The 26790-nt window shown below is 36.7% G+C and overlaps 1 protein-coding gene across 1 annotated transcript in view; it reads left to right on the top strand.

Moving 5' to 3' along the window:
- LOC107288327 (DNA primase large subunit) overlaps positions 1–26790 on the top strand; it is a gene marked incomplete at its 5' end in the record, with an annotated part of 77913 nt that overhangs the window by 24101 nt on the left and 27022 nt on the right. The window contains 3 exons of the mRNA XM_015816937.1: positions 19267–19334; positions 20687–20759; positions 22147–22332. Coding sequence (XP_015672423.1) covers positions 19267–19334; positions 20687–20759; positions 22147–22332 — 327 coding nt within the window. The remainder of the gene's footprint in view (positions 1–19266; positions 19335–20686; positions 20760–22146; positions 22333–26790) is intronic.

The following is a 26790-nucleotide window of genomic DNA, read 5'->3' as shown; positions in this document are numbered from 1 at the left end:
AACATTGTTTGCTATCAGCAACATCAAGATTTGTTACTCATAGATTTTATGTGCTGAAATATATATGTAATATATATTGTATGAGCAGAAAATGTCCTAGTAGCTTCTCACTGATATCTTTATTATTGCAATGAATCTCAGTAACTTTACCTTAAAGTGTATCTTTCTTAAAGTAACTGAAAAAAGTTATCATTTTCTAGAAACTTTAAATCTGGTCTTCCTTCCTCCCTTCCTTGTTTCCTTCCTCCCTTGCTCCCTCCCTGTCAGGAGGAAGAGATTTTTTTAAAAATATAATTTTATTGGAAGTCTTAAAAACAAAGATAAAAACTCATACACACTAATGTAGAGTAAAATGGGGGGGGGGGAGGAAAAAAAAATTGAGGAGAGAGAGTAAGAAAAAAAAGAAGAAGAAGATATGGCTTCCAATCTTCTCTATAACAGTTATAAGTACATATATAAATTTACCTCTTTCTTTAAAATCACACGGTGACTCTTTTTCTTCTATAATCTATCCTATCTAACTATTAAAATCATAAACCATAAGTTTATTTTTTTCTGTTTTATGCAAAAAGTCTATAGGGGTTTCCAGTCAGCAATAAACATAGATTTTGTTCTTTCTCTAACCAGACAAGTCAATTGGGTCATGTTAGCAAGTTCTATCATCTTTAAGTATTCCTCCATTGTAGGTATTGACAAATCTTTCCGTCTTTGTGCATTCAATAATGTCACTGCGATTATATACAACAACTAAGTTCCATGTCTTTTTTTCCAATTTGTTGTCCATAAATCCCAAGTAGAAGAATTCTTGTGTCAATTATATATATTAATCTTTAAAACCTCTGAATCAGTGTATGCATTTAAATCCAAAATTTCTAGCTTTTTTGCACATCCACCAAGCATCATAAAAAGTAGATAATTTCTAACTTTTTTGCACATCCACATCCACTTTTTTGGAACATCCACCAAGCATCGTAACATCTATATGATGCTTGGTGGATGTGCAAAAAAGCTGTGGATCACAACCCTTCTTGTTCAAATTTCCAACAGAAATGCAAAGTGCCTTTATGCATTCTAAACAATTACTCTTGTGTCATACACCAGGGGTCCCCAACCTATGGTCTGCAGCCAGGTACCAAGTCGTGGCCTCTTGGCCACTGGGCCGCGGGAATAGCTGGCGAGCCCCCCACTCACGGTAGTGCTGCTGCATGGGCGCCAGCAGCCCTATTTGTGCATGCGCAGGTGCGCTAGCACCATCATCAGCGTCACATGAGTGCTAGCGGCCCGCATGCACATGGGCACCAGCAACCCGTTTGCACGGGCGCCAGTGACCCGTTTGTGCATGCATGCTCCTCCCTTTCATTCCGGGCCGCCAAGCTGGAAAGGTTGGGGAGTTCTGTCATATACCAACATTCTCTTTAGGATTATTTCAATCCTTTCAACCATATATTTTCCTTTGTTCTAACTGTGTATTATAACCAACATTTTAACCCATTTTATCATAGGTTTATCTTTCGCTTATTTTTCTTCTGTTTCAAATTTCAATACAAGTTTATATCGTTTGGCAATCACATTTGTACACAATTCTATTTCAAAATCTGTTCTTTGTCTACTTTACAAACTCTTTTGTCTGCTTTAAAACTTTCTGATAAGGGTAAATAAGAAAGCCACCAACCAAATATTCTTGACTGTATTTTGTATACCCCTTAACCAAATTCTAGCACCTCACGATATGTTAACTATTTGTATTTGCCCATTATCTCTCATTTATAGAATGCTTTTTGTGCTGAGAGTCACAAGGAGTGGGGAAGATAAATGGCTATTAAGAAATATATACATTCTATTTCTCTTCCAAAACTTCAGACAAAACAGTTTTGGAGTCCCTGGCTTAGAGCTTAGAAGTTGAAAGGCTTAATATTTTTTCCACATGGAATAATACTTTCATGTTTTTTGTCAAGGGTTTGCCTTCCCCACCTCCACTATTCAGATCTGTAAACACCATCTATCATTGTAGCTTTTGCCAGTAAATTCTATTTGGAATTGAGAGTAGGGGTATGCAGTTTTGTGCAGATGGTGTTCAATAATATTTGATCACCTGAAGTTTCAAACTGTGAAGAAGGCTTTGTGTTTCGGCTTTAATATTTGAAAATTATGATTAATGAGTGTCTTGTCTCTTGAGATTTGTTTCAGGTACTGAATTCTGAGAGTTAACCCAAAGTAATTCGCTGTAACATAAATGGATGATTTTTGTAATATGCATACACAAGGTTATAAGGTAATAACTTTGACACTGTAGTATAAAACATGATTAAAATGACTTTGTCCTATGTTGAAGTGCAATAGAGAAGTGCTTTCATTTTAGTATAATTTCACTTAATGTCTTCCTATTATTGTGGTGCCATTTATTATTTTTTCTCTCCATTTCTGGTAGTATGGAACAATTAGAATTTGTTAGGCCGTGCTTGGACGTTCAAGGCACTTGCAATGTTTTTTAAAATTTCTAAACAATTTCAGTCACTGTACAATGAAATATATCACTATTACTCCTTGCAAGGCCTTTGTATGAGATACAAGGCACTAAGTGCCTATGCCAAAATAAAGTAAAATTAGATACAAGGGAGCTATTGAACAGGTAATTGAAATGAACTATACACGAGGAATATAGTACTGGTAAATTCTACTTCGTTAAAGACTTTCCTTGCACTTTAGAGTCCTTTGCCAAGTATCAGCGGGGTTTCAGATTAAAATCTTGACATGTGGACATCTTCCTTCCTTTCCCTAGCTTTCTCTTATACATGGAGAATGGTTCAAGTAGGATATTTACACTTTGACAGAATTGGAACTGTTCGGTGTCTGTGATGATTTGGAGTTCCATGTTGATTCTGAGTTAAGTGTACAATGTTATTATTCAAATTACTTTAGGTAGTCCCCAGCCAGTTGCAGCACCCATCCAGACCTCAGTAATTTAAAATAAAGAGCTAAGCAGCACTGGACCTGAATGGTTAGAAATTTAAGGTTTGTAGGTGACATTCTAAAGTCAATAAAGTAATCCAGGGGAAGGCAATGGGAAACTACTTACATATGCTTAGATAGCAAACTATCTGAATTTCTCAAGCTTTGTCAAAATTCTTATTGCCTTTAGGTATTCCCCTCATTTATAGTTAAAGAAGAAATAAATACGATTGAGTGGTTTAGATATTTTGTTAGGCTGTAGACAACAGCAGCAACTTAAAAGAAGTTGTTAACAAATATGTTCCTTGGAACTGTTACACGAACAAGCCATCTGTCGCGTACAATCTATAGTAATTCTAATGGTTTCATTTCAGTCAACCATCTATTTTTAACTGGTGGAAATGTTCACAGATGGCAAGCTGTTAAAGAACAAAGTGCTTAGATTTACTACACAATTCTTTTTAGAGGGCTATCATTGATTTGGCTATAACATTACATTGGTTCCATTTTGAAAACTGAGCTTAACATTAAGCTTCTAATGACTTTACTTTCTGAAATAAAATCACTGAAAATGAGTCTAGCATGTTCTCGTCTATAGGCTGGTTGATCATGATGCAACAGCGATTCTAATAAACTAGTGACTTCAAAACTTCTTTTCCTCACATAGAACAACTGAAGGAATTACAGAGATGACTTGCCTATTTCCCATACCTAGACAGGTGGAAATAAAATACATACTATTTTAGAATATTTCTGAAGAATCTTCATTTTGATATTATTAAAATATGCTTAAGAAATTCTGTGAAACCAATTTAAGAAAGATAATCAAGCTACTCAGAGTTAGAATGTGCTGGCATGGTAATATGTTTATAAAGAGTTGAGAATCTTATTTACAAAAAAATAAACACATTTGGTTTGCTTGTTTTTACATCAAAAGAGTAACTCATTGTTTAGATATTTTTATACCATGCTTTAGATTTTGCTTTGTAATTAAAAGTACATAGTGCATACTAAGAAATCATTGGGAACCACAAATCAACGAGATATATAGCCTTGCAAAACAGTTGACAAAATAAATAAATAAGACTTGTGTGACAAGATTAATATGAAATATTTTTGCTCAGAATTGAAAAGTATGCCAAAATTTTTATATAAAAGTTCAGTTTCTTAAATGTTGCACTTTTATAGAAGGACCTTTTTTTAGTGCAAGATTGGAAGATATGGAGAGGCCTGGCCCATAGAATCACCAAGGGTTGGACATGAATAGATATCATCATCATCATCATCTTGATACTTTGCTTTATAGTAGTAGTTCACTTAGAAATAATTATCTGAATTTTGAGATCTGAGGATTGCATCCAACAACGTCACTTCCACCCAATTCAATTTTAGAAGTTGGGAGATTCTTCAGAGCAGGATCTGGAGATTTTGGCCGAGGTGATGGGAAATTTTATTGACTAAGCAGAAGTCCACTTGTATGGTATCATATATAATTCTCTGTTTCCATTTTGGTTGCTTTTTTTTTTCAATTCTTTGAGCAATTGAAGTCAGAGAGGCTTACAATTTATAAATATTTTGCAGAAAACACTGTTATTGAAGGATTTCAGATTCCTTGATAGGTGCAATTGCTGGCACATAATGATATTTTTTTAGAGGTGATTATCATTCTAATAGTTTATTATAATGTTTCATCCCAGATTTATATAGTTGTATCAACTGATATTAAAGATTGATATGATGTGTTAGTTATGCTCCTCTTTCCTGTTTAATTTACAGTCTTTGTTCAGTCTATAGTATGTGTGGATTTAATTTCCATTTTCTCACTGTTATAATGATTACTAATTGCTTAGTTTATGCAGTATGTTTGTTGATTAAAATATACAAAACAGGCTTCTCCTTACTATTTCTCAATCTTTTGACGGTGATGTTTCTTAGGTTCAGTTAGTAATGTGCTTCTTGCATACAGAACTTATTTAAATGGCTGATTAACAACATTAAAAGCACCTAAAGTACCTAATACCTAAAATCATCTAGATGGCTTGATTACGAAATATTATTTTCTATTTCTTTTTCTCTGTGGTCTTGATCTATGCAAGGTCATTGGTTGTATAGTTCAGGGGTCCCCAACCCCCAGTCCGTGGACTAATACCGGGCCACAGCATGCCAGCAACTGGGCCGCACAAACAAGCAAAGCCCCATCTGCGAGATGCAGTCAGCACACAAAACCACACACCCTCCGGTCTGCGGAAAAACCTCTCTCCACAGAACCGGTCCCTAGTGCCCAAAAGGTTGGGGACCTCTGGTATAGTTGATGCCTCTTGGGATCTTTGAGCAGCAGATACATCATCCCCTTATGATCCCACTCAAGCTTTATGACTTTTTAGGTGAGACTCCTTTAAGCTGCTACTCGTGATTTTAGTGTATTGTATTTTTATTTCATTTACCATTGATTTTTATATGTGATTACCTGAAGCTATAAAGAATTCTCACATTCTCTTTTTCTTAATAGTTGATTTTAAATTTGCAATTCTTGTCTAACTCTACCTCGCCCTCAAAAAAGGGCGAGGTAGATTTATCTAGTTATGATTTATCTAGTTATGTGCATATAAACTACAAGTGCCAGAAGGTGGCCCTGATTCCATTTTTACTCCCTTTCACATTCTTCTTGCCCGTAAGGCACCCAGGCTGTGGGATTCCTGTCCCTCTCCTATGCTGGGGTTAGTAGGGATGGCACCGGGTAAAGGCATTCTCCTGGAACATAGATGATTATACTAAGTACCAAGTGGCTGTACAGGTAGTCCTCGATGTATGACCACAATTGAGCCCAAAATTTCTGTTGCTAAGCAAGACAGTTGTTAAGTGAGTTGTGCCCCATTTTTCAATCTTTCTTGTCACAGTTGTTAAGTGAACCACTGCAGTTAAGTCAGTAACACCATTGTTATGTGAATTTGGCATCCCCATTGACTTTGTTTGTCGGAAGGTCAGATGACCCCAGGACGTTGCAACCATCATAAATATGAGCCAGTTGCTAAGCGTCTGAATTTCGATTATATGACCATGGAGATGATGCAAAGGTTGTAAATGTGAAAAACGGTTATAAATCACTTTTCCGGTGCCATTGTAACTTCACAAATGGTCACTAACTGAATGGTTGTAAATCAAGGATTTCCTATACTAGGACAGCAAGGCAAAGCAGGAAATGTAAGCCAAAAGGTTTCTGAGAAAAGAGGTCTTCACACGGTGGGCTCTATCCTGCCATGACAGTTACAGTTGAAGGCAAATGTCTTTAGCAACAGAAATAAATGTTTTGTGCTTAATGTTGGAAGTTTCTTATACATGGAATAGCTAGCATTATTTTAGCTAGATGAACAATCATTTTCGTTCATTAAATTCATTTAATTATCATTAAAATCCAGCTAAGGTAGACACATCATTGGTCAGTAGGAAACTAGGTTCTTGGTTTGGAGTTCAGCTTGCTTTGCATAATTACAATTATTAGCTGATATCATTCCTAAGCTGGATAGTATTCACCAGAGTCACCCATGCCTGACTTATGTTCCTGACTGTAAAATTGTGAGGGGTATCTTTCGGGAAGGGACTGCAAGCTTTAGCTAATAGAAATGTTTTTGTTGCTGACTGGTACAAATATTGTAGTGTATTACATGCATGTTAGAAAGTTGCACTCTGGATGTCACTTATTTTCCTGGCACAATTTTTAAGTTTCTGTTTTTGACCTTAAAGGCAAAAGTGGCTGATATTTAATTACGTTAGGCAGAGTGTATTTCAGTACGAGCTTGTCTGGATATTAAATCCTCTTAAAAATGCACTCACTTTCCAAGTTCTATTTGTCCAGCACACATGGAGAGAGCCTTTTATGGAGAATATAGACTGAGTGACCTTTCTGCTTTGAGAAAAGGATTTAAGACTTTCTTTTTAACCAGACCTTTTCAGTTTCATTTAGCTGATGTGATTTTAACTTTTTTTATCAAAATTTTTTATCAGAACTATAGCATTTAATTATTATTGCTAGTGTCTTCATTTGCATATAAAGTGATTTGTTTAATTTTGATTTAGCTTGATTTGTGAATCCAGCTATTATGGTTTATAAATTATGCTCTATGGCAAATGTTCTTGCTTTATGGCACACTTAGTATTTCAGTAATTTTTTCCACAGGGCCCCTAAGCTAAAACTGTGAACTACCTCAAGGTAATATTTTGGGCATTGTCTGACAGATGTCGAGTACTGCTATGTTTCCCTCAAAAATGTAACATATCCCACAGTGCCCCAGTGAGCTTGCTGCAGCACCCTGAAGCACCACAGTGCAGTTTGGAAACATTGGCTCTATGGCAGAACATCTTTTGCGAGTCAGGTTATTGAACCTATCATAAAAATAAATGAAACTTTCGGTTATTATCTTAAGATTTAATATCTCAAGATATTAAAAACTCACTGGGCCAAATGGAGTGGATGAAGCACTGCTCAGGGATATAAAAATATATTTAAAACCACAGTTTTATGAACCTATCTAGAACATGCCATTGCATATAATAGTTTCTTTCTGACTAAATATGTGTAAGAGTATGCTGGAGAACTTGAACGAACAGGAAATACTTTATCACAGGTTTTCAATAAAAACTTTGTGCATGCAGCATTCCCCTTCATCTGCAATAACACAATAACATAAAGACAATAGGCTGGATCAGACCAAGGGCTTTATATGTACATTACCCAAACAAATGACTGGAAATGTCCCCAAGTCATGTATACGAGCACATTACTTTGGCATCCAGACTATCCTCCAACCCTTGCGACTGGAAAAGAAGTATATTGTTAAATATTACTTTAAATTTAAAGTATGTTGCAACAATTTCACTCTTGCATTCCAAGGGACCAATGGATGCCATCTCCAAAGCCTATTTAGTCCATTTTTTCTCCCCAGTAATCCTCCTCTCCTTTGTATTCTGCAGCACTGAGATGCACAACATATCAATGAATGTTATAATGAATGACTTAATTTTTGTGGCAATGACATAAAAATTGTGAAACAAACAAAATGTATTAATATTTGTCACACTATATTACTTTGAAATCTATTTTAAATCTTTTGATGTTTAATTTAAAATATCTGTACTGAAGCAATGAAATTAAGAGGCAATTCCTATCTTGGTTGGACTATCATTATTATTTTTTTGACGAGAGAAATGGCCATAATGTATCCTTGCACATGAGACAAATTGCTTGCTGGCTCATAATAATTATTTCTTGAACTATATCAAGTGAATTACCACTTTAGCCAGCCTCATAAGTTGCAGACAGAATTACATCCCTGATTTCCAAGTACATGTCTCCTTAATTTGTAGCTATAGCACTTTTTAATTGAAGTTCCTAAGCAAGGAATTCAACTACCTTTTTGAAAATTTGAAGCAACACTTTTCATCTTTGTGCTGATTGCCAGCCTGAATGGTCCTTTGGTTCCTCAGAACCAGAGCATTCCAGAAAGAAAACTTAATTGATTTTTTTTTTCATAATCCTTATCCTTTTTGCTTCTCAAGATATTTTTATAATAATGTGCACAATAATGTGAATATGAAGATACTTAGCAAGTTTAGTGTCTTTCCTTGACCATAATCAGATATGGCAAATGATGATGGATCCCTGGAAATTCTGAGCTATAAAAAACAGTAAGAAAAATTGCCTGATATGCATCAATCATATCTCTAATGAAAATTTTCATAGCAGCGTTTCCTAAGCTGAGCAGTTCCCAGCATTCTTAGCAATGGCTGTGCTAGCTTTGGAATTCTGAGACTTCAAGTTAATAGATCTATTATTTACCCAGGTTGGAAAACACCGTTACATAGGAATCTATTAGTTCTGGGAGGAGAACATTAGATGCTATTAGGGAAAAGATAGATATAGATTCTATTGTGTATCTAATGCATTTTTCAATGTACCCTCTTGACTCTTCTGAATCATATGAGCTCAGATTTAAAGTATATTGTTAAATATTATTTTAAATTTAAAGCATGTTGCAAAGTAGTGGCAAGGAATGTTGGAAACCAGGAGGACAACTGAAGCGAGGTAAAGATGAAAAATACATTACTATTTTTAGATAATAATGAATTTGAGGTCGACATCATTCTTGAAAAATCTAAACCCTCGTTAGAAAAAGTTCCATATCCTTTTTCTTTGAGGGAAAAATGATTAAAAGTATTCAAAAATTGAGAGGGTGTTTTGAATGTCACATCTACCGTGATAATAGTTTATTTACTAAAATAACACCACCATTGTATACTTTTAGAATGTTGACAATGGATTTAGAATCATAGCGTGATTGACGAAAAAGTATTCTGTAATAAGATTCAGTGTCCACCGCTTTCCTTTTGTGTTCTTTTAGGTATATTAGTAATTTGGCTGTTATACATTGTGGTCTTTGAATTCTTTAAGTATATTGCTATTGCTGAGTTTTAAAAAATGGTACTGATTAAATGAATTGTAAACCAGGCATGCAATTGGTATCTTTTATCTGATATTTAATGGAAGGAAAATGTTAATTCAGGGTAATGACAAAGACCTCCAAGTATTGTGGGTGAATAGACCATTAGGTTAATTAAAATGAGGAAATGTATCACTGCTGTAGTGGAACTATCATTTTGAGGGAGACAGTTTCATTTAGTGGCTGAATAGTGAAATTCAAGCTGCCTCCCTCCTGAGCTGGATTCCCGACATACAAGACCAAGATAAGTGGCAAGGGCAATTCAAATTTCTATTCATTTACTTTTACCTGCCTACCATTACTTGTCAGTCTTGACTGCTTGTCACATAAAGGTGAAGATTTATTCAGCCTTACTTAAATCTATTAAATGCAAATTGTGTTACTTCACTGTCCATCACATAGGCAGTTTCAGTACAAAATGTGTTCGTTGTGACAAACTGCATACAAGAAATACCTGAACCTATTTTAATTATTATACTTGCAGTTTCCAACTCTCTAGATCCCGGGTGTCAAACTCGCCGCGTCACGTGATGTGTCGCGATGTATCGTGACTTTGCATTGCCGGAACTGGGATGGGCGCGACCTCCATATGATGCAACCAGGCCGCGGGCTGGCAGTTTGACACCCCTGCTGTAGATGGAAGCTTTGTTTATTTTTTAAAAAAGTCACAGTAAAGACATTTGTGGAATAGAGCATACTGAATCTGTATCTAATGATTTTTAATCCTGCTTACATTTACTACACATGAAGAGGAAAAATACATATGCTGTCATGCTTAAAATAATTAGTTTTCGTATTTGGGCTAAAAACAACCAGATAACATTGTTAAATTTCAAAATAATTATCCATTAGTAGTTATTTATACTTCTTTTGAAATGACAACTTGTTATCTTGGCGTAGCAAATATCTTCCCATTAATCCTTGCTTCCTAAAATAAAATATGTTATGCATCAATGTGTTTTGAACAGTCCAACGTTTAAAACTTTTTTCTTAGCTTGAAAACTCTGTGAAATATTTGAAGGATTTTTTTTAAAAAAAGAAGTAAATGATATTAACCTTGCAGAATTTTAGATATATATGTTTCCAACAAATTTTAGATATATACGTTTCCAACAAGAGCACACATAGCTGATCTCAAGAAAGCGAAGCAGGTTCAGACTGGGCTGATATGTAAATAGAGACTGTTACGACATACCAAACCTGGAGACAGTAACATGCTATGCCAGTAACATGTATATGATCCGATAGCCTGAAAGTAGGGGTCTATTTCAGAGTTCTTCCCTGGGTGACCTCCCTATTTTATTTTTCTGCATGATACCCATGACATTGGGGTTTTTGGTGTTGTTGGGGGTTTTTTTTTGCTATTTTTCAGATTTTTGTGTGGGTTTTTTGGCTTTTAAAATATCTGAAATCTTATTCATTTACTTTTCTGCTGCTTACTTGATAATTGATGTGAATTTACTCCAATTCATTTTGGGTCTTCTTTAATATATTTTTTTGTGTCCACATATAATTTTTTGATGCTTGGATGGGCTTTTAATATTGTAAGCTGTCCTTTAGATCAGGGCTTTTCAACCTTCTCACCCATTGTACCACTTTTAGGATATGGCAACATCCAAGTACCACCAGCAAGGTGTGAAAAACTTGATGACCAAAAAAAAAAAAAAAGGAAAAAAGTGATAAAGTGCAGGTAGTCCTTGACTTACAACAGTTCGCTTAGTGACTGTTTGAAGTTACAATGGCACTGAAAAAAGTGCCCCCCAAGCGACAGCCGAGCAAGACACCTGTCTGCCCACCCCGGCGGCGCTCTTCCTCCTGTCCGAAGTTTTCATTGTTGTGAGCATTTCTGTTGATTGGCAGCGGGCGTGGGGTGTGGGGGTGTTTGGTTTTTATTCCCCCCATCTGCTGGGTGGTTGCAGCAGGTTTTGGTCACTTCACATGACCCTGGGACACTGTGACTGTCATAAATATGAATCAGTTGCCAAGCATCTGAATGTAAATCACAAGACCCTGGAGATGATGCAACATTCCAGCTGATCAGCTCTTCTTCTGGGCTCAGTAGAAGGGCCAGGATCAGTGCTGCTTTCCAGCTGATTGGTGCTTCTTCAGGGCTCAGCAGAAGCGCCAGGATCAGCACCGAGCTCCAGCTGGAGCCTGGCGCTGATCCTGGCGCTTCCACTGAGCCCTGACAGCCCTGCAGCTCCAGCCATCTCTCGCTCAGGCTTGTGCAGCGCTGCCACCGGTTTAGCTACCCGTACCACTGGTTGAAAAGCCCTGCTTTAGATTGCTTTGGTGCAAAGGTGCTATATAAATATAGACAATAAAAAGTAATAGGCCCATGGAAAGCAAGTGACAGGAGAAGCTTTTCAAAGGCATTTGGTGTGAACAAAGCATCCTGGCTTGAAGTGTTGGGGCAGCTATTTCCCCCCGGGGGCTTGGTACAGTTGCTTGAGAGCTTTTTCCTGGGTGTTTCCACATATGTGTCCATGCAGTTCACTTCATTGGATTTCCCAACAGAAGTTTTGGCTGTCTCAGTATTTTGAGAAGAGATGCTTTGGTGGTACCAGTGTACCTCTAAAAGCTCTGTCCTCCAGGAAAGATTTATTATTTTTTCTTAAAGTGGATTTAGTGTTGATATTGATAATGCTTTATTGAATTGACATAATTCATCTTTAATTCCTTTGGAATAAAACAGGGTGACATTTCCTTCCCCCCCCCCATTCTCTAAACCAGGGGTGTCAAACTGCCGGCCTGCGGGCTGGACGTGTCATTGGGAAACCATGCCCACCCCATTGCCGGCAGTGGCGAAAAAGCTCTGATACGTTGCGCGATGTCACGTGATGTTGCGAGTTTGACATATCTGCTCTAAACTATCCATATATTCTAAAATATTGTTCTGTTCAAACGAAATAAACCTAGTTTTATTAATATCAAAGGTTGTATACATTTTGAATAGAAAAGTTGGTGACTGAATGTTGATCAATACGGAGACATGATTGGGCTGCTGACAAGCAGGCTGTGGACTTATGCATGCTTTGAGAAATCCTAAAAAATATATAGAAATAGATGAAAGGTATAAATTCAAATCCTGAATCTGAACATCTTTACAGCCTGATCCTTTCTTTGTGAATTCAGAAGTAATGTGACTTGTTACCAAATAAGAATTGGTCTGCCAGAAGGATGTTAATTTACAGTATTTTAATACTACTTTTCATTGCAAAAAAATCCTGAAGTGGTCTGCAAATACAATAAAAGTCAGAACTAAAAATCATTTCCCCCAAAACAAACATAGATTAGAAAAGGCCAACATAAAAATATACATTTTTAAAAATAATTTTCTAAAACAAAGTAGCTGCACTGGGGCTTCTCTTTACTACGGTTCCCAACTTTTATGCATGTTCATAAAATACCTAGTTTATTAATTTCTTTTTCTGATTTTTATTTGTGAATTGTATTACAATACAATTCATAAATGACTAAACCTTATTAAAATTACAGTTTATTCAAATAGACTGGCCTAATTTACGCAGGGTTATTCAGGACAAAGGCTTCCTACACTGAATGGAACTTGCTTTCCGCTACCCCAAAGAAGCTACTACCATTTTGGTCTTATTTTTAATGCTAACAACTTTTCTTCTACTATCACATCTCCAGCTCTTCCGCTTTCCCATTATGATTTTATAAAGCCAGAGTTTGACTCCTGCACCAAAATGGGGTTGCAGATATCGTTTGAAAATATGGGAAGTTATTGCTCTGTTCCGATTTTATGAATTTACTGGGATCGCTTAGGAGCAATGACTTGGAGAAGAAGGAAGTTATTTATGAAAAATAGCTGACTAGGACTTTTTCCTAGAACAGAAATAATCTGTTCAGGGATATGTGTGATTGTTTGGCGAATTCAGAGTGGAAGAGGATGGGGTCTTGCTTCGGATATGTTCCTACTCTCTCTCCGTCCTCCATACATACATACATTTAGACAGGTTGTCTTAAAATAAAAGCTGTACTTCCATATGCTTAAATGTGGACTGCCATTTTCCTCCTCATTAGGGACCTAAATACAGTAAAGTCTCTTACGTTGCTGGTAACTGTGCACTTGTTCAAGCTAATTCAAGTAAGCTCCTGACTAAACATTGGGAGGTGGGGGGATAAAGGACTGATCATTGTAGAGAGCACCCTTCTCTCTCCAATTATGAGTTGTCCAAGTGTTCATCTAAACACCTGAATGAGTCCAAAAGTGTGTGCTTAGTATGTAGTTAAGCTTGGACTTGTGTTGCAGATTCAGAATACATGTTGCCTCAACACTAACTAATAGGAGAAAGGGACAGCTGCACAGAGTGTGGGGGAAACCCAAGAAACAGATACAATCAGAGACAGTGCTACTAGTAGAATTTCAAAGCTGAAATATGTGTGAATTTTTGGTTCATAAATATCTTTGCAATATTTCTGAGAACTTCCCTTACAAAATATTTCATCTGAAAAAAATAATCTTGAGCCTTAGTTTCATATATTTACTTTATTTAATACCATTTTTTTTAGAAAATTGCAATTAATCTTAAATGTATATAGCTAACTGTTTCCTTCCTTCCCTCCCTTCCTCTCTCCCTCCCTCCCTCCCTCCCTCCCTCCGTGGCTTGTCACAAGCTAAATGAAATTTTAGCAACTGTAAGCTACAGCAACTCTGCTGTAAGTTATGAAAATAGGGCAAGAATAATAATAACAACAACAACAACAACAACAACAACAACAATAATAATAATAATAATAATAATAATAATAATAATAATAATAATAATAATAATAATAATAATAATAATAAAGTTGGAAGGGACCTTGGAGGTCATTTAGTCTAACCCCCTGCTCAGGCAGGAAACCCTATATCATTTCGGACAAATGGCTGTCCAGTCTCTTCTTAAAAACTTCCAGCGTTGGAGCATTCACCATTTCTGGAGGCAGGTTGTTCCACTGGTTAATTGTTCTCACTGTCAGGAAGTTTCTCCTTAGTTCTAGGTTGCTTCTCTCCTTGATTAGTTTCCACCCGTTGCTTCTTGTCCTGCCTTCAGGCACCTTGGAAAATAGCTTGACACTCTCTTCTTTGTGGCAGCCCCTGAGATATTGGAACACTGCTATGGAAAAATTATGACTTTGCAATGATTTTTTTTTAAAAAATTAAAGCTCTAAGGGAATGTGTTTACAGCTACTTTAAAATAAAAAAAAACCCCTAAAGAATAATTTTATTAGGATTAAATAGAATTATGAAACAGCAAGCTTTTTTTTTAAGATTGGAAGAAAAAGCAGTGGGTATAGTCCAGAATGTAAATACATAAATTGTTCTGCAGCGTGTTAAGAGTGGCATGAAAATATAATAATGGAATGCAATTTTGGTTCATAATGAGATTTCTCCTATACATTGTTCTGTGGGTGGGTCTGCTGTTGCAAGTTTACAGTATATTGGGTATGTGAAGTAATAATTGTGTTCCAAATCTACTAATGCAGGATAAGAAAGAACTTTTTGCTGACTTACTTAGGTTCAAATATCAAACCCACTAGGAATTAAGCCTTTATTTTGAAATGTTCGGCCATCATTAAATTGTAAATAGTAATAATCGTGTAGAGAATATTATTAGTAATTCTGTCTCAGTATTTATGCTTCTGTTCTGCTTTGTATTTTCACAAATGTTGAATACATTGATTTGCTTTTCTTTGTTAATAGAGGAGCCAGCAACTTATCAGGAGATTAAGGGAATGGGGAAGGAATGGCAGACTGACAACATGCTCACAGTGGGAGGCACTGGGTAAATGGCAGTTGGATTTGAGACTCAGACTGCTGAAAATTCTATCTGGATTAAAGAGAGATTTTGAGATTATGCTCATGCACTACAGACAGTTGATATTTTTTGTGAGTTGACAGACAGACAGACAGACAGACAGATAGATAGATAGATAGATAGATAGATAGATAGATAGATAGATAGATAGATAACCTTTATTGTCATTTTTTCCTGGGGGCACAATGGCACACATTAAAAATGAAATTTAGTTGCTTCCTCTCAAAGTGTACACAAACATAACACCCTTAAAACATACTATATACAACAGCAGAAACCAAAGCTTGAATACTTCTTAACTTTGTATTAAAGCTGCTTATTCAACAGTCTGATTTATCTTCATAATAAAAGATCTTTTAAGAAAACCCAACCCAATTCTTTAAATGGGAATACTATTACTTTTATTAGTATGTTTGGAAGTTGAGCTACAGTATCTAGAAACGCATAGCCCTAAAATATACCTTTTTTCTAGTTGCTTATTGTCAGTATTTCTCAAGAACAGAAAGGTATTAAAGGTTAAAATCAAATTCTAAAAATGGATCAGCACTGAAATGTCAACTATCTAGTTGTGGCAGCATACCAGCATTCAAAAACGTGGTCTAATATTGATTTCCCTGGTTGCATAACATTTGCATTGTGACATTTGGCTTCAACATTAACAAAGTAGTTGTTTCTTGATCAATCATTTTTTGGTATTACATGCCAAACAATCACTCAGTGTGACCTATTTCAAATTGCATATTAACTGTTGGGCAAAAGTTCTGTATGTTTTTTTTTAATTATTTTAAGCCTGGAACATGAATTGTGAAGAAGATATAATTTGTAAATACAGATTAAAAAACTGTATATTTTTTATCAAGCATTACATGCAGGCAAATTAGTTTCAATAGTGCAATCTCATATATAAATTATGCATGTGTCTGTGCATATGTGCTCTCTCTCACTCACACACACATAGACTTGATTAATACATTCCTATGGCAACTAATTCTGCATTTCTTTTTAGGTTTTCTGTATAAATAAATTTATCTCTTTTTTTTCTTTTTTCCTTAATGCTTTCTGATGTTGGAGATGCTACCATCCTTCCCAGAAATTCAGAGGGGCTTGCATTCTCCCAGCCCTAACATTTTATTGTAATAGCAAACTTGCAATTTATAGAAAAAAAGCAACTGGTCCAAAGTCACCCCAGAGGCTAAACTATTCTTGACAAGCAGGAAAAGAAATCATAAATTTGTGAGACAGTAGATAAATAGTAAAACTGCAGGCATAGATGGTGAGACCAGAGAAATGTTAAATATACTTATGGGGTGGTTGTAAGACTTGTTAAATATATATCTATATAGAAATATTTATTTGAAGATTGCATATATGCCTAATGATAGAAAAAATGCTGTTATTTTTTTTTATACAAATGGAAAGATAGCAAAGGAATGCATAAACTACAAGAGGCTTAGTTACATATCCCTGGGGAAATATTTGGCAGCATTTTGATTGAAAGGACACGAGATGTGAAAATAAGAAAAACAATTATTAGGTGCAATCTGGGGTTTTTCCAGGCAGGGAATGTGCAAAGTCAATGAAAAATATATGCATGTGAGAAAGAAGTTTATCACATATTGTTGACTTAAAGAAAGTATGTGAACTATGGAATTTTTGCAGGAGTTGAAAGCTGAAGAATTCAGTAAGAGTGCTGTATGCTGGGGTAATACTAGTGTGAGAGAGTAGAATGCTTAGCTCATCCTTGGATATGAGTTGACTCCAGTGTAGAGTCCTGCAGATGTGATTTACCTCAACTCTGATTGCTCTAAACCAGAGGTCCCCAACCTTTTGGGCACCAGGGACCGGTTACATGGAGAGAAGTTTTTCTGCGGACCGGAGGGGATGTGATTTTGTGTGCTGCTTGTTTGGGGCTTTGCTTGTTTGTGCGGACCGGTTGCTGATATGCTGTAGCCCGGTACCGGTCCACGGACTGGGGGTTGGGACGGCTGCCCTAAACCACTTGTGCTGGCTAAGATGTTGAACATTACAAACCAGCATGATTTGTAGGTAGAGGTGAGTTGTGTAAAGCAGGGCTTTTCAACCTTTTCACCCATTGTACCACTTTTAGGATATGGCAATATCCGAGTACCACCAGTCGCCTAGCACAGTATCAAAAACTTGATGACCAAAAAAAAAAAAAAAAAGGAAAAAAGTGATAAAGTACAGGTAGTCCTCGACTTACAACAGTTCACTTAGTGACTGTTCGAAGTTACAATGGCACTGAAAAAAGTGCCCCCGAAGCCACAGCCGAGCAAGACACCTGCCTGCCCGCCCGGCGGCGCTCTTCCTCCTGTCCGAGGTTTTCATTGTTGTGAGCATTTCTGTTGAGGATTGGCAGCGAGGGTGGGGTGGGGGGGTGTTTGGTTTTTATTCCCCCGTCTGCTGGGTGGTTGCAGCAGGTTTTGGTCACTTCACATGACCCTGGGACACTGTGACCGTCATAAATATGAATCAGTTGCAAGCGTCTGAATGTAAATCACAAGACCCTGTAGATGCTGCAACATTCCAGCTGATTGGTGCTTCTTCAGGGCTCAGCAGAAGCGCCAGGATCAGCGCCGAGCTCCAGCTGGAGCCTGGTGCGGATCCTGGCGCTTCCGCTGAGCCCTGACAGCCCTGCAGCTCCAGCCGTCTCTTGCTCAGGCTTGTGCGGTGCTGCCACCGGTTCAGCTCATTCCCCTCCCCCGCTACCACTTTTCTAGGATGGTCGCGTACCACCTGCCAAGTGCCAATGTACCACAGGTGGTACCCGTACCACTGGTTGAAAAGCCCTGGTGTAAAGGCTTCTCTGTTCCAATTTGAATAAAGCAGAAGAAAATATGTGACACGTAATACCTAAAAGGATCTGTGGGTAAAATGCTGAGACCATTCTCATTCTATGTCTATGATGCCAAACATAAAAATGACTTGGAAAAAAAAGAATCCAGGAGAAGAACTAGAAGAGGAAGTGTTTTAGATCCTCTCCCCCACCCAACCCTGCACTTTAGATTTTTAGGGTGGGGGAAATACACCAATCCCCTAGCATCATTTTCTCCTTAGTGAAGAAAGTTTTGAAATAATTGAATGCAAATAATTCAACTGCATTTTTATGTATTATTTTTTCTGCATTTAACAAAATTTGATTACCACCCTGAAATATGATAACTCATTATCATAATTGCTGTTTAACAGAATTTTGTGCTGATGTTATAGTCTCTCCTGCAATTTGTGAATCTCTGACTTTTTAACAGACAGTGTATATATTATCTTAACGTGAGCAGTGTGAAATTCAGGAATATTGTTCTAGAGTACTGACTTTTTGTTCTTCTTTGGAATAAAATGCATAATAATAATGTCAGTTATGAAAGAAAGTGATCAATGGTCAAGCTCGTCTTTTGTTTGTCCTGTTATTAATCAAATGATCCCAATCAGCACTGAAAAACACGAAATACTTGTATTGAAAAGCACAAAATACTTTTATTGAAAAACAATCAACCAGATGTATCTCTTATATCCATCTTCACTACCTAATGTGACTGGTAAGGATTTGTACTAGTATGTACTGTGTGCAAATCCAATTTATTAAACATCAGTCTGGTCCATCATAAATTACTGAGTAATAACAATGCATACTGCTATTTGCATCAATGGTAAACCTAGATGCTTATACAGGATGTAACGGACAAATTATTTATTTATTTCAGTCCCAGACCAACTTTCTTGAAGAGTTATGGTAACAATGACAGAAAATAGATATTGTCTGTGGTGTCTTGAGAATAAGATCAGCAGGAAAGAAAATAAAGATAAAAGGCATAGTGAAAAGCTGATGCTCTGTATCAGGTTAATGAGTTAGCAAATAAGATCCCTGTCTCACATATAACACTGTACATGTCTGTTCTGTATCTGTGTATGTGTGTGTGTGCGTGTGTGTGCGCGCGCGCATTATTGCTCCTCAGCAACTTCTTGTATTTGTTCACTTTTAGCTAACAGCACGATCACTGCCTATAGTACAAACTGATGAGAGACTTCAACCCCTGCTCAATCACCTCAGGTAATGAAAAACACAGCAGAACCTCAATTTGCTGGATCTTTTGGGGTCCGTTACTTCTGAAGGTCCACAGTCTGATTCATTTGTACAAATCGGGTCTGGTTTGAGTAGCTGAGGGAAATTCATTTTAATTCTTTTGGATTAAAAAAAGGTGAAGACATTTTTGTAGGGTCTAGGCCAGTGTTTCTCAACCTTGACAATTTTAAGGCATGTGGACTTCAACTCCCAGAATTCCACAGCCAGCAATGCTGGCTGTGGAATTCTGGGAGTTGAAGTCCACATGTCTTAAAATTGTCAAGGTTGAGAAACACTGGTCTAGGCATTGTGCCTAATGGATCGATTGGTCCTGTGTCCTCGCCCAAAAGCAGAATGGGGTTGTTTTACTTCTTCCCACAACTGGGCCCATCCGCTCTGCCTGCAGAATAATCTAATCCTGTGGACAGGGTGAGTGAGGAGCTCATATACAGAAGAGCACTGTGTTCTTTAGACTCTTCAAACCATGAAATTTACAGGGGGAGGCAAAAAAAAATGTTTTAAATAAAAAAAGAATAATTCAGATATTACTAAGCTTTTTATTTACGAATGGTTAACTTGGCAATGGATTCATTGCAACTTTATCTTCAAAGATACTATTTCAATACTTGTATCACTAATGGGGAAGTAATGGGAGCGTTTTTAACATAATGAACGTGCCATGCAGATAATTAGCAATATTGTTGACATACAACATCTGTTTCCAGTCAACACTTCAGATTTCTCCCTTAGGTAATCGTTGGCTCACATTTGTAAAATTATATTTTGCCCTTGAAAAAGGGGCTTTATTTTAATGTTTCCCTTTTCTCAGAACCTTTTGAAAAACATAATGATGGAACTATAGCGGCATATTATTTATCTTTGTCTTTTAGTTCCTCATATTACTAAGTAATGAAATCAGTTTAAAAATTCAAGAAAAGATTATTATTCTGTGGCTCCCTTAATAAGAAACATCTGAGAGGTTATACCTGAATTTTACAAAAAAAGTATTCAACAATTATTTTCATATGATTCATTAGAGTTCAAATAATCTGCTTCTACTTGAACTCTAATGTTCTTCTAAAGTGTAATAGAAATATTTCCAAATAAATCCATTCTGTTAATCAGAAATGTATTACATAAAGAAAAAAACCCTAAGTTCTCCAAAGTGAAAGAATTATTTTAAAGTCATATTAATTTCTTGAACACCAGTTTTGAAATATTATCTTTAAAGTTTATGTAAACAAAAATACTTGGCCTTTCGTTCCCATAGTAACAACAAAAATGTCCTTTTAAATTCTAAAAATAACATTTATTTCTTTTCTTCTTTTTCCACATCATAGCCATGCATATGTTGGTCCAGATTATAATATTGAAAAAGCAATGGGCAAAATTTCATTGGAACAAATTGATGCTGTAAGTATATTGCCTCCAAATCACTGTCGTTAAACTGAATAATTTTGTCTATCCACTACAGTGTATTTATGGTGTCTCAAACATACTGATAGCAACATTCGTATAGCGATTACAATGATCTATATATAAAGAATTGAAGAATAAAACATAACTCATAGAACAATGTATGCTTAAATGAATGAAAGTAGGTTTAAAATAAATGAAACAAGAAGAGTAACAGGAGCATAAGTAGAGCTCTCTAGCCCAAAGCAAACCTTTCACATGAGCCCATGCCCATTTGTGTGGGATTCAGGCATTGAACCCTAATCCCTGGCAACAGCTATTAAGAGGAAACCAGACTATCATCACTAGGGCAGCTTTCCTCAGCTGCTGCTGCATAGTAATAGATGAGCAAAGTTATCCTCTTACCTCTTCAACCACCCAAGCATCCCTTCCTCTCCCTTGTTCAGTTTCCTGCAGTTCAATTTCCTGCAGTAGTCAGAGGACCACGCCCTACTTGGCTGCCTGAAAAATTTATCTCTTGGGCATACTAAATCTGGTTTCAAAACCCTACTTCATGTTTCTTATCAGCCAATATTTGTTATTGGCTTGTTGTTTTGCTGGGAGGAGGGAGGAGTGTGTGTGTGTATATATTGTAGTACGCATTTCTGTGGGACAGAATGGTTAGTATTTGCAGGTGATGGGGTGTTATTTTACAAGAAGTCAATTTTAATTAGTGGTCGCTAGTTCAGTTAAGAAAAATGTATATTTTTGTGTTGCCCTGCCCTCTTTTGGAATGGATATTTTTATAAATATAAGTATGTTGCATGCACATATACCTCGAGGCCAGAAGTTGGTTTGGCTGATGTGATGCTATCAAAGTTGACAAAGTAAGAAAGTCAGACATAGATATGTTTATCTTTGTTGATATTCCCCCCCCCCCATGATACTTCCTAGTGTTAGTGGTAGGCAATCAAATTTAGCCTTGTCTTCCTTTTAAGTAAATATGGTAAACAGCTTTAAATAAACAGAAAAATAGCCTCAGATAACTGACACCTGGGACATTAATTTAGAATATATTAAAGGGAGGGATAGTAAAGATGCTTTCAAAATAGAATGAGACTCTAGATTAATTACTTATATTGATTTATGCTTTTTACTGTAACTAATACAATTTTAATATTTTTTAACATCTGTTTTCCATTTATTCTTGCATTTGCACAAAAGAAAATTACAACTAAATGTTGACAGTATATTGAAATTGTGAGATAGAGTTTTCCTTTCTTCCCTGTAGTCTACTGTATGCAAATATTCTTTCAAAATTCTTCACCTTTCTGGTTGGTGATCAAAATACAGCCTGTAAGTTAATGTAGTCAGCAGATCATTAATCCAAGTTTTCTTGTTACAGCTTTCGGTTAAATCATTTCCTCTCTGCATGCGCCAGCTCCACAAAGCTCTGCGTGATAACCATCATCTCCGTCATGGAGGCCGTATGCAATATGGCTTATTCCTCAAGGGCATTGGCTTAACACTAGAGCAAGCTCTGCAGTTCTGGAAATCTGAATTCATCAGAGGAAAGGTAGACGCAGACAAGGTAAATGGGTTGCTGAGAACAATGCTAAGTTCTTCACAGTTCTCCTTGGAACACTTCTGTAGTCCACAACCAGTGTCCGTGCACACTAAAACATCTGTGTATTGTCGTGGTTCCGATAGATGAGACCAGTAAAAGCAGAACCCCAAGGCTAGAGGTTTTTTTAAAAAACATATTTATTGGCTACAAAGTATCAGCACAGTCAAAAGTGAAACCAAGTCTGCAGTTCCCTCCCAAGTGTTGCAGTGTTACAAAGTTGAACTTCCCACCCCATCAGTATGTCATTATCCATGTTCCCCAATAGAATACTTTAGTGGACTTTCTAACGGAAGGCTCAGCCCACCAAAAGTCAGGCAGCAATGACCTTGGTTCCCACGGGACAATTTATTGTTTAGTCTAACCTTAAAACCGCTCATCCCCCTCCGAGTACTATGGTAACTGAAAATGAAGCAAAAATGACTTCAGCCAGGATCGTTGCAGTGTTGACATTTAGTTTACATAAACACTAAAGACAAAAGCAGCAGTTGCTTTCACATCAGCCTCTGCACAGTTGGATCTCATCACGATTCTTTTCTCATAAATTTGTATGGGTAGTTTATGTTTACAAAAATTACAAAAAGAAAATAGGAATTATTCATTATGTTCAAAAACCAATGATGTAGTGATTCCAATATTTATCTTACTTATTTACTAATGCTTCTCTTCTGCCCAATATCCAGAGACTAAGTGGGTTACAGAATGCTACAGTAAATATTAAAATAAAAATCTAAAACATGAACTTGCCACAAACCATAACAGGGCCATTGTATAGTGTTGGATCAAATGTCCATATCTTCAAATGGCTTCTTAAACAGCCGAGTCTTTAGAATACAGAATAACAGAGTTGGAACGGACCTTGGAGATCTTCTAGTCCAACTCCATGCACAAATAGGAGGCTCTATACCATTCTGGACAAATGGCTGTCCAATCTCAAAAGACCTCCAGTGATATCCACAACTTCTGGAGGCAAGCCATTCCACTGGTTAATGATTCTCACTGTCAAGAAATTTCTCCTTAGTTCTAAGTTGGTTCTCTCCTTGATTAGTTTCCATTCATTGCTTCTTGTCCTGCCTTCAGGGCCTTTGGAGAATAGGTTGACCCCCCCTTGTTGTCGCAGGTCCCTTCAAAAGCCAAATAAGGTGGAGGATTACTGCATATCAAGGAATCATCTGTTTCAAAGACAATCATTGCCAATAAGGCTCTTTTGCTGGGATCTATGTAGGTGATATTCCCTCAGAGAAGGAATCTTCAGCAGTTTTCTCTTCTCACCTCAATAGGATGATAATCCAGAGAATGTGGCCTTGTAGAAATCAAGTCTCTGACCTTCCTTCCTTCCTTCCTTCCTTCCTTCCTTCCTTCCTTCCTTCCTTCCTTCCTTCCTTCCTTCCTTCCTTCCTTCCTTCCTTCCTTCCTTCCTTCCTTCTCCCTCTTATTTACAGAGTTTATAGGCTACTCTAATGAATTGGTTCTGATATACAAATTCACCAAATCTGTAATTTGGGTTAAAATAAATATATCCTGAAGTAAAACTGAGATTATTCATTATAAAACAACCAAATACATCTGGGCTCAAACATTCTGGTAACACAATTAGAAATAATTATTCTTTCTAAAACTTGGAAATGCTACAACAAAGAAAATGGTTTATCAAATGTGATGGTTATTCAAAACAATTTTTAAGAAATCTTAAATGGACTGCAGGGTGGATGGAGAATCTGTCCTGCTAAAGTTGTCCACTCTGCTGGCAGGCAAATAAGGTTGGATTTTATTGTTATCAGCCTGCACTGTCTTCAGGTGATAACTGTCTTCAGGTGATAGCTTCTAACTTTACAGGCGATAAGAATTGTTTGCCAGATCTGGAGAATACAATGTGTTTGAAGTTTAGCAATTTTAAGCTTCTGTAGTAACCACTTTCAAGTTGTTCAGTGGTTAAAAGATTTGAAACTGAAAAAAAAATCAAGTCTTTGAGGTAACATTTGACAAGTAAACTCAAATCTCCAGGCTTAGAAGTTCTAACTACGGTAATATAAAATGCTGAAAGGAACATCTTACAGTGAATGGTTAGACCTTTTTCAAAGGCAGTGACCTGGCTGCTGGTTTACTACCCAAATAAGTTCAAAGTTGTAATGACATACAGAGCTCTTTTTAACTTAAGTCATGGCTGTCTAGCAAAGTACTTGCTCCCTGATGTTTCTGATTGCCATTTAAAATCTAGTGGAAATGTCTTCCTTAGGGTGTCACATCTGCCAGGAATTTCATACATGGCAGCCCAAGAGAGAACATTCTCAATTCAAGTACTCTATTAGTTCCTCAGTTGGCATGAAGCATTGCAAGCTTTCAGCTCCAGATTAAATTATTTCTTGAATAACATTATACAAATGTAGGTTTTGTTTTTTTAAAAAAATAAACATAACTCTAAAGCCAGTATCCATAAAATAATGAACAATTAAAATCAGAAGAGGCAATCAGATAATTCTAGGAAATGATATAATCGGTTTACGTTGTGGACTATTCACATTGCATTTTGGCTTAAGTTTTTTTTTGCCCTGCAATCTGAAGCAATGTACAGACCTAATAAAAATAATGTTTTGTTTGTTCAGCTTTAGTAGCCATTAGTTAAATTTATACTTAATACCGCTAAATACATGGTCAAGAACCTACTTCAGGTATTAAAATTATTCTGAAATAGGTATTTCACACAAAGCATATTGTCTTCCAAATACATTCTTCAAAAACGGTACCTAAGTGCCTTAAGGTTCACATACTGTAATTGGTGAATCATATTAGTCCCCCCCCCCCCCAGTGGTGGGATTCAGCCAGTTTGCGCCACTTCAGCAGAACCGGTAGCTAATTTTTTGTTGGCCAGGCCCAAAATGGACTTCCGGAAGCGGCATCAACACAGAGAACCGGTTGTTCACATATTTGAATCCCAACACTGAGTATTAGATACAGTATGTTCATATGTTCCCATTCAAAAGGATTCTTTATCCAATATAGATAATAAACATTTAGTGAACAATTAAAAATTGAGAATACTGTACAAAGTAATACAGGTAGTTCTTGGCTTACAACCACAATTTAGCCCAACATTTCTGTTGTTAAGCGAGACAGTTGTTAAGTGAGTTTCGCCTCATTTTACGCCCTTTCTTGCCACACTTGTCAAGTGAACCACTGCAGTTGTTAAGTCAATAACATGGTTGTAAAGTGAATCTGGCTTCCCCATTGACTTTGCTTGTCAAAAGGTTGCAGAAGGTGATCACATGATCCCAGGACACTGCAACCGTCATAAATACATGCCAGTTGCCAAGCCTCTGAATTTTGATTATGTGACCATGGGGATGCTGCAACGGCCATAAGTGTGAAAATTCATAAGTCACTTTTTTCGGTGCCATTGTAACATTAAACTGTCACTAAACAAATGGTTGTAAGTCGAAGACTACCTGTATTGATCCCAACTATAGTTTGGAGAATGTTATGACTGATCAAGTAAGCAAAATAAAATGTTTCACATAAAGGCTTTCAAATGATTCCAGGTTTGGTTCAGTCACCAGTGTAATTTTTCCATTATCCTACGGTCAGGATTCTGGAGATACGGTCAATGTAGGAAAACTCTGTTTTTACCAGATCATAGAATGGGGAATGCCACATATTCTCCCCCCCCCCAAAAAAAACCCAGATTCTTTAAATGAGATTTCTCTGTATAGTTTCTGCAAATGTATCTTCAAACTTCTGCTTATAATAATGCAGTAATTAACAGGAAGGGCTGCCATGTGTTCTTGAAAGAACTACATTTCATCTGTTAAGTGAACTATGAGCCAAATTGCTAATTGAAAAACATTATTTTGAATATTCTTGTAGTCCTCTTGCCGGAGATTAATGCATGTCATTTTTTTCCTTATTAGTGCTTTTAATCTGTGATTGATAGATTTTTAAAAGGTTACTTTTGAGGATCTTTGATAAATTTTAATGAGTGCTTAGATCTTCAGGACAATTCATAGAAAACCCTGCCATTTTAATTTCAGTATACACATAACACGCAAACATGCATACTGTATGCATAAACGTATGCACATATGTACACATGTTCTTGAAGAAAGCTGACACTTAAAAGACTTCTGGTTTAGCTCCAAAGTAAAATACATTAACAAGAATGCCTTTGGGCTATACTTTTTGGGGGGATACTTTTGAGTTAGTCTTGACTCCTGGAGACTGTCTGAATGAGTCCCTGCAGTTTTCTTGTCAAGGTTTTTTTTTTTCAGAAGTGCTTTGGCCTTGTCTCCTTCCTAGGGCTAAGTGAGAGTGATTGGCCCAAGGTTATCCAACTTGCTTTGTGCTCAAGGCAGGACTAGAACTTCCGGTCTCCCAGTCTCTACTCTGGTGCCTTAATCACTATACACTATATTCTAGCTCTCCGTGATGCAT

Source organism: Protobothrops mucrosquamatus, unplaced genomic scaffold, assembly GCF_001527695.2.
Source record: "Protobothrops mucrosquamatus isolate PMUCROS unplaced genomic scaffold, P.Mucros_1.0 scaffold531, whole genome shotgun sequence".
NCBI lineage: Eukaryota > Metazoa > Chordata > Lepidosauria > Squamata > Viperidae > Protobothrops > Protobothrops mucrosquamatus.
Note: the sequence above shows the minus strand (reverse complement) of the source record. Positions and strands in the feature narration are given on the sequence as shown.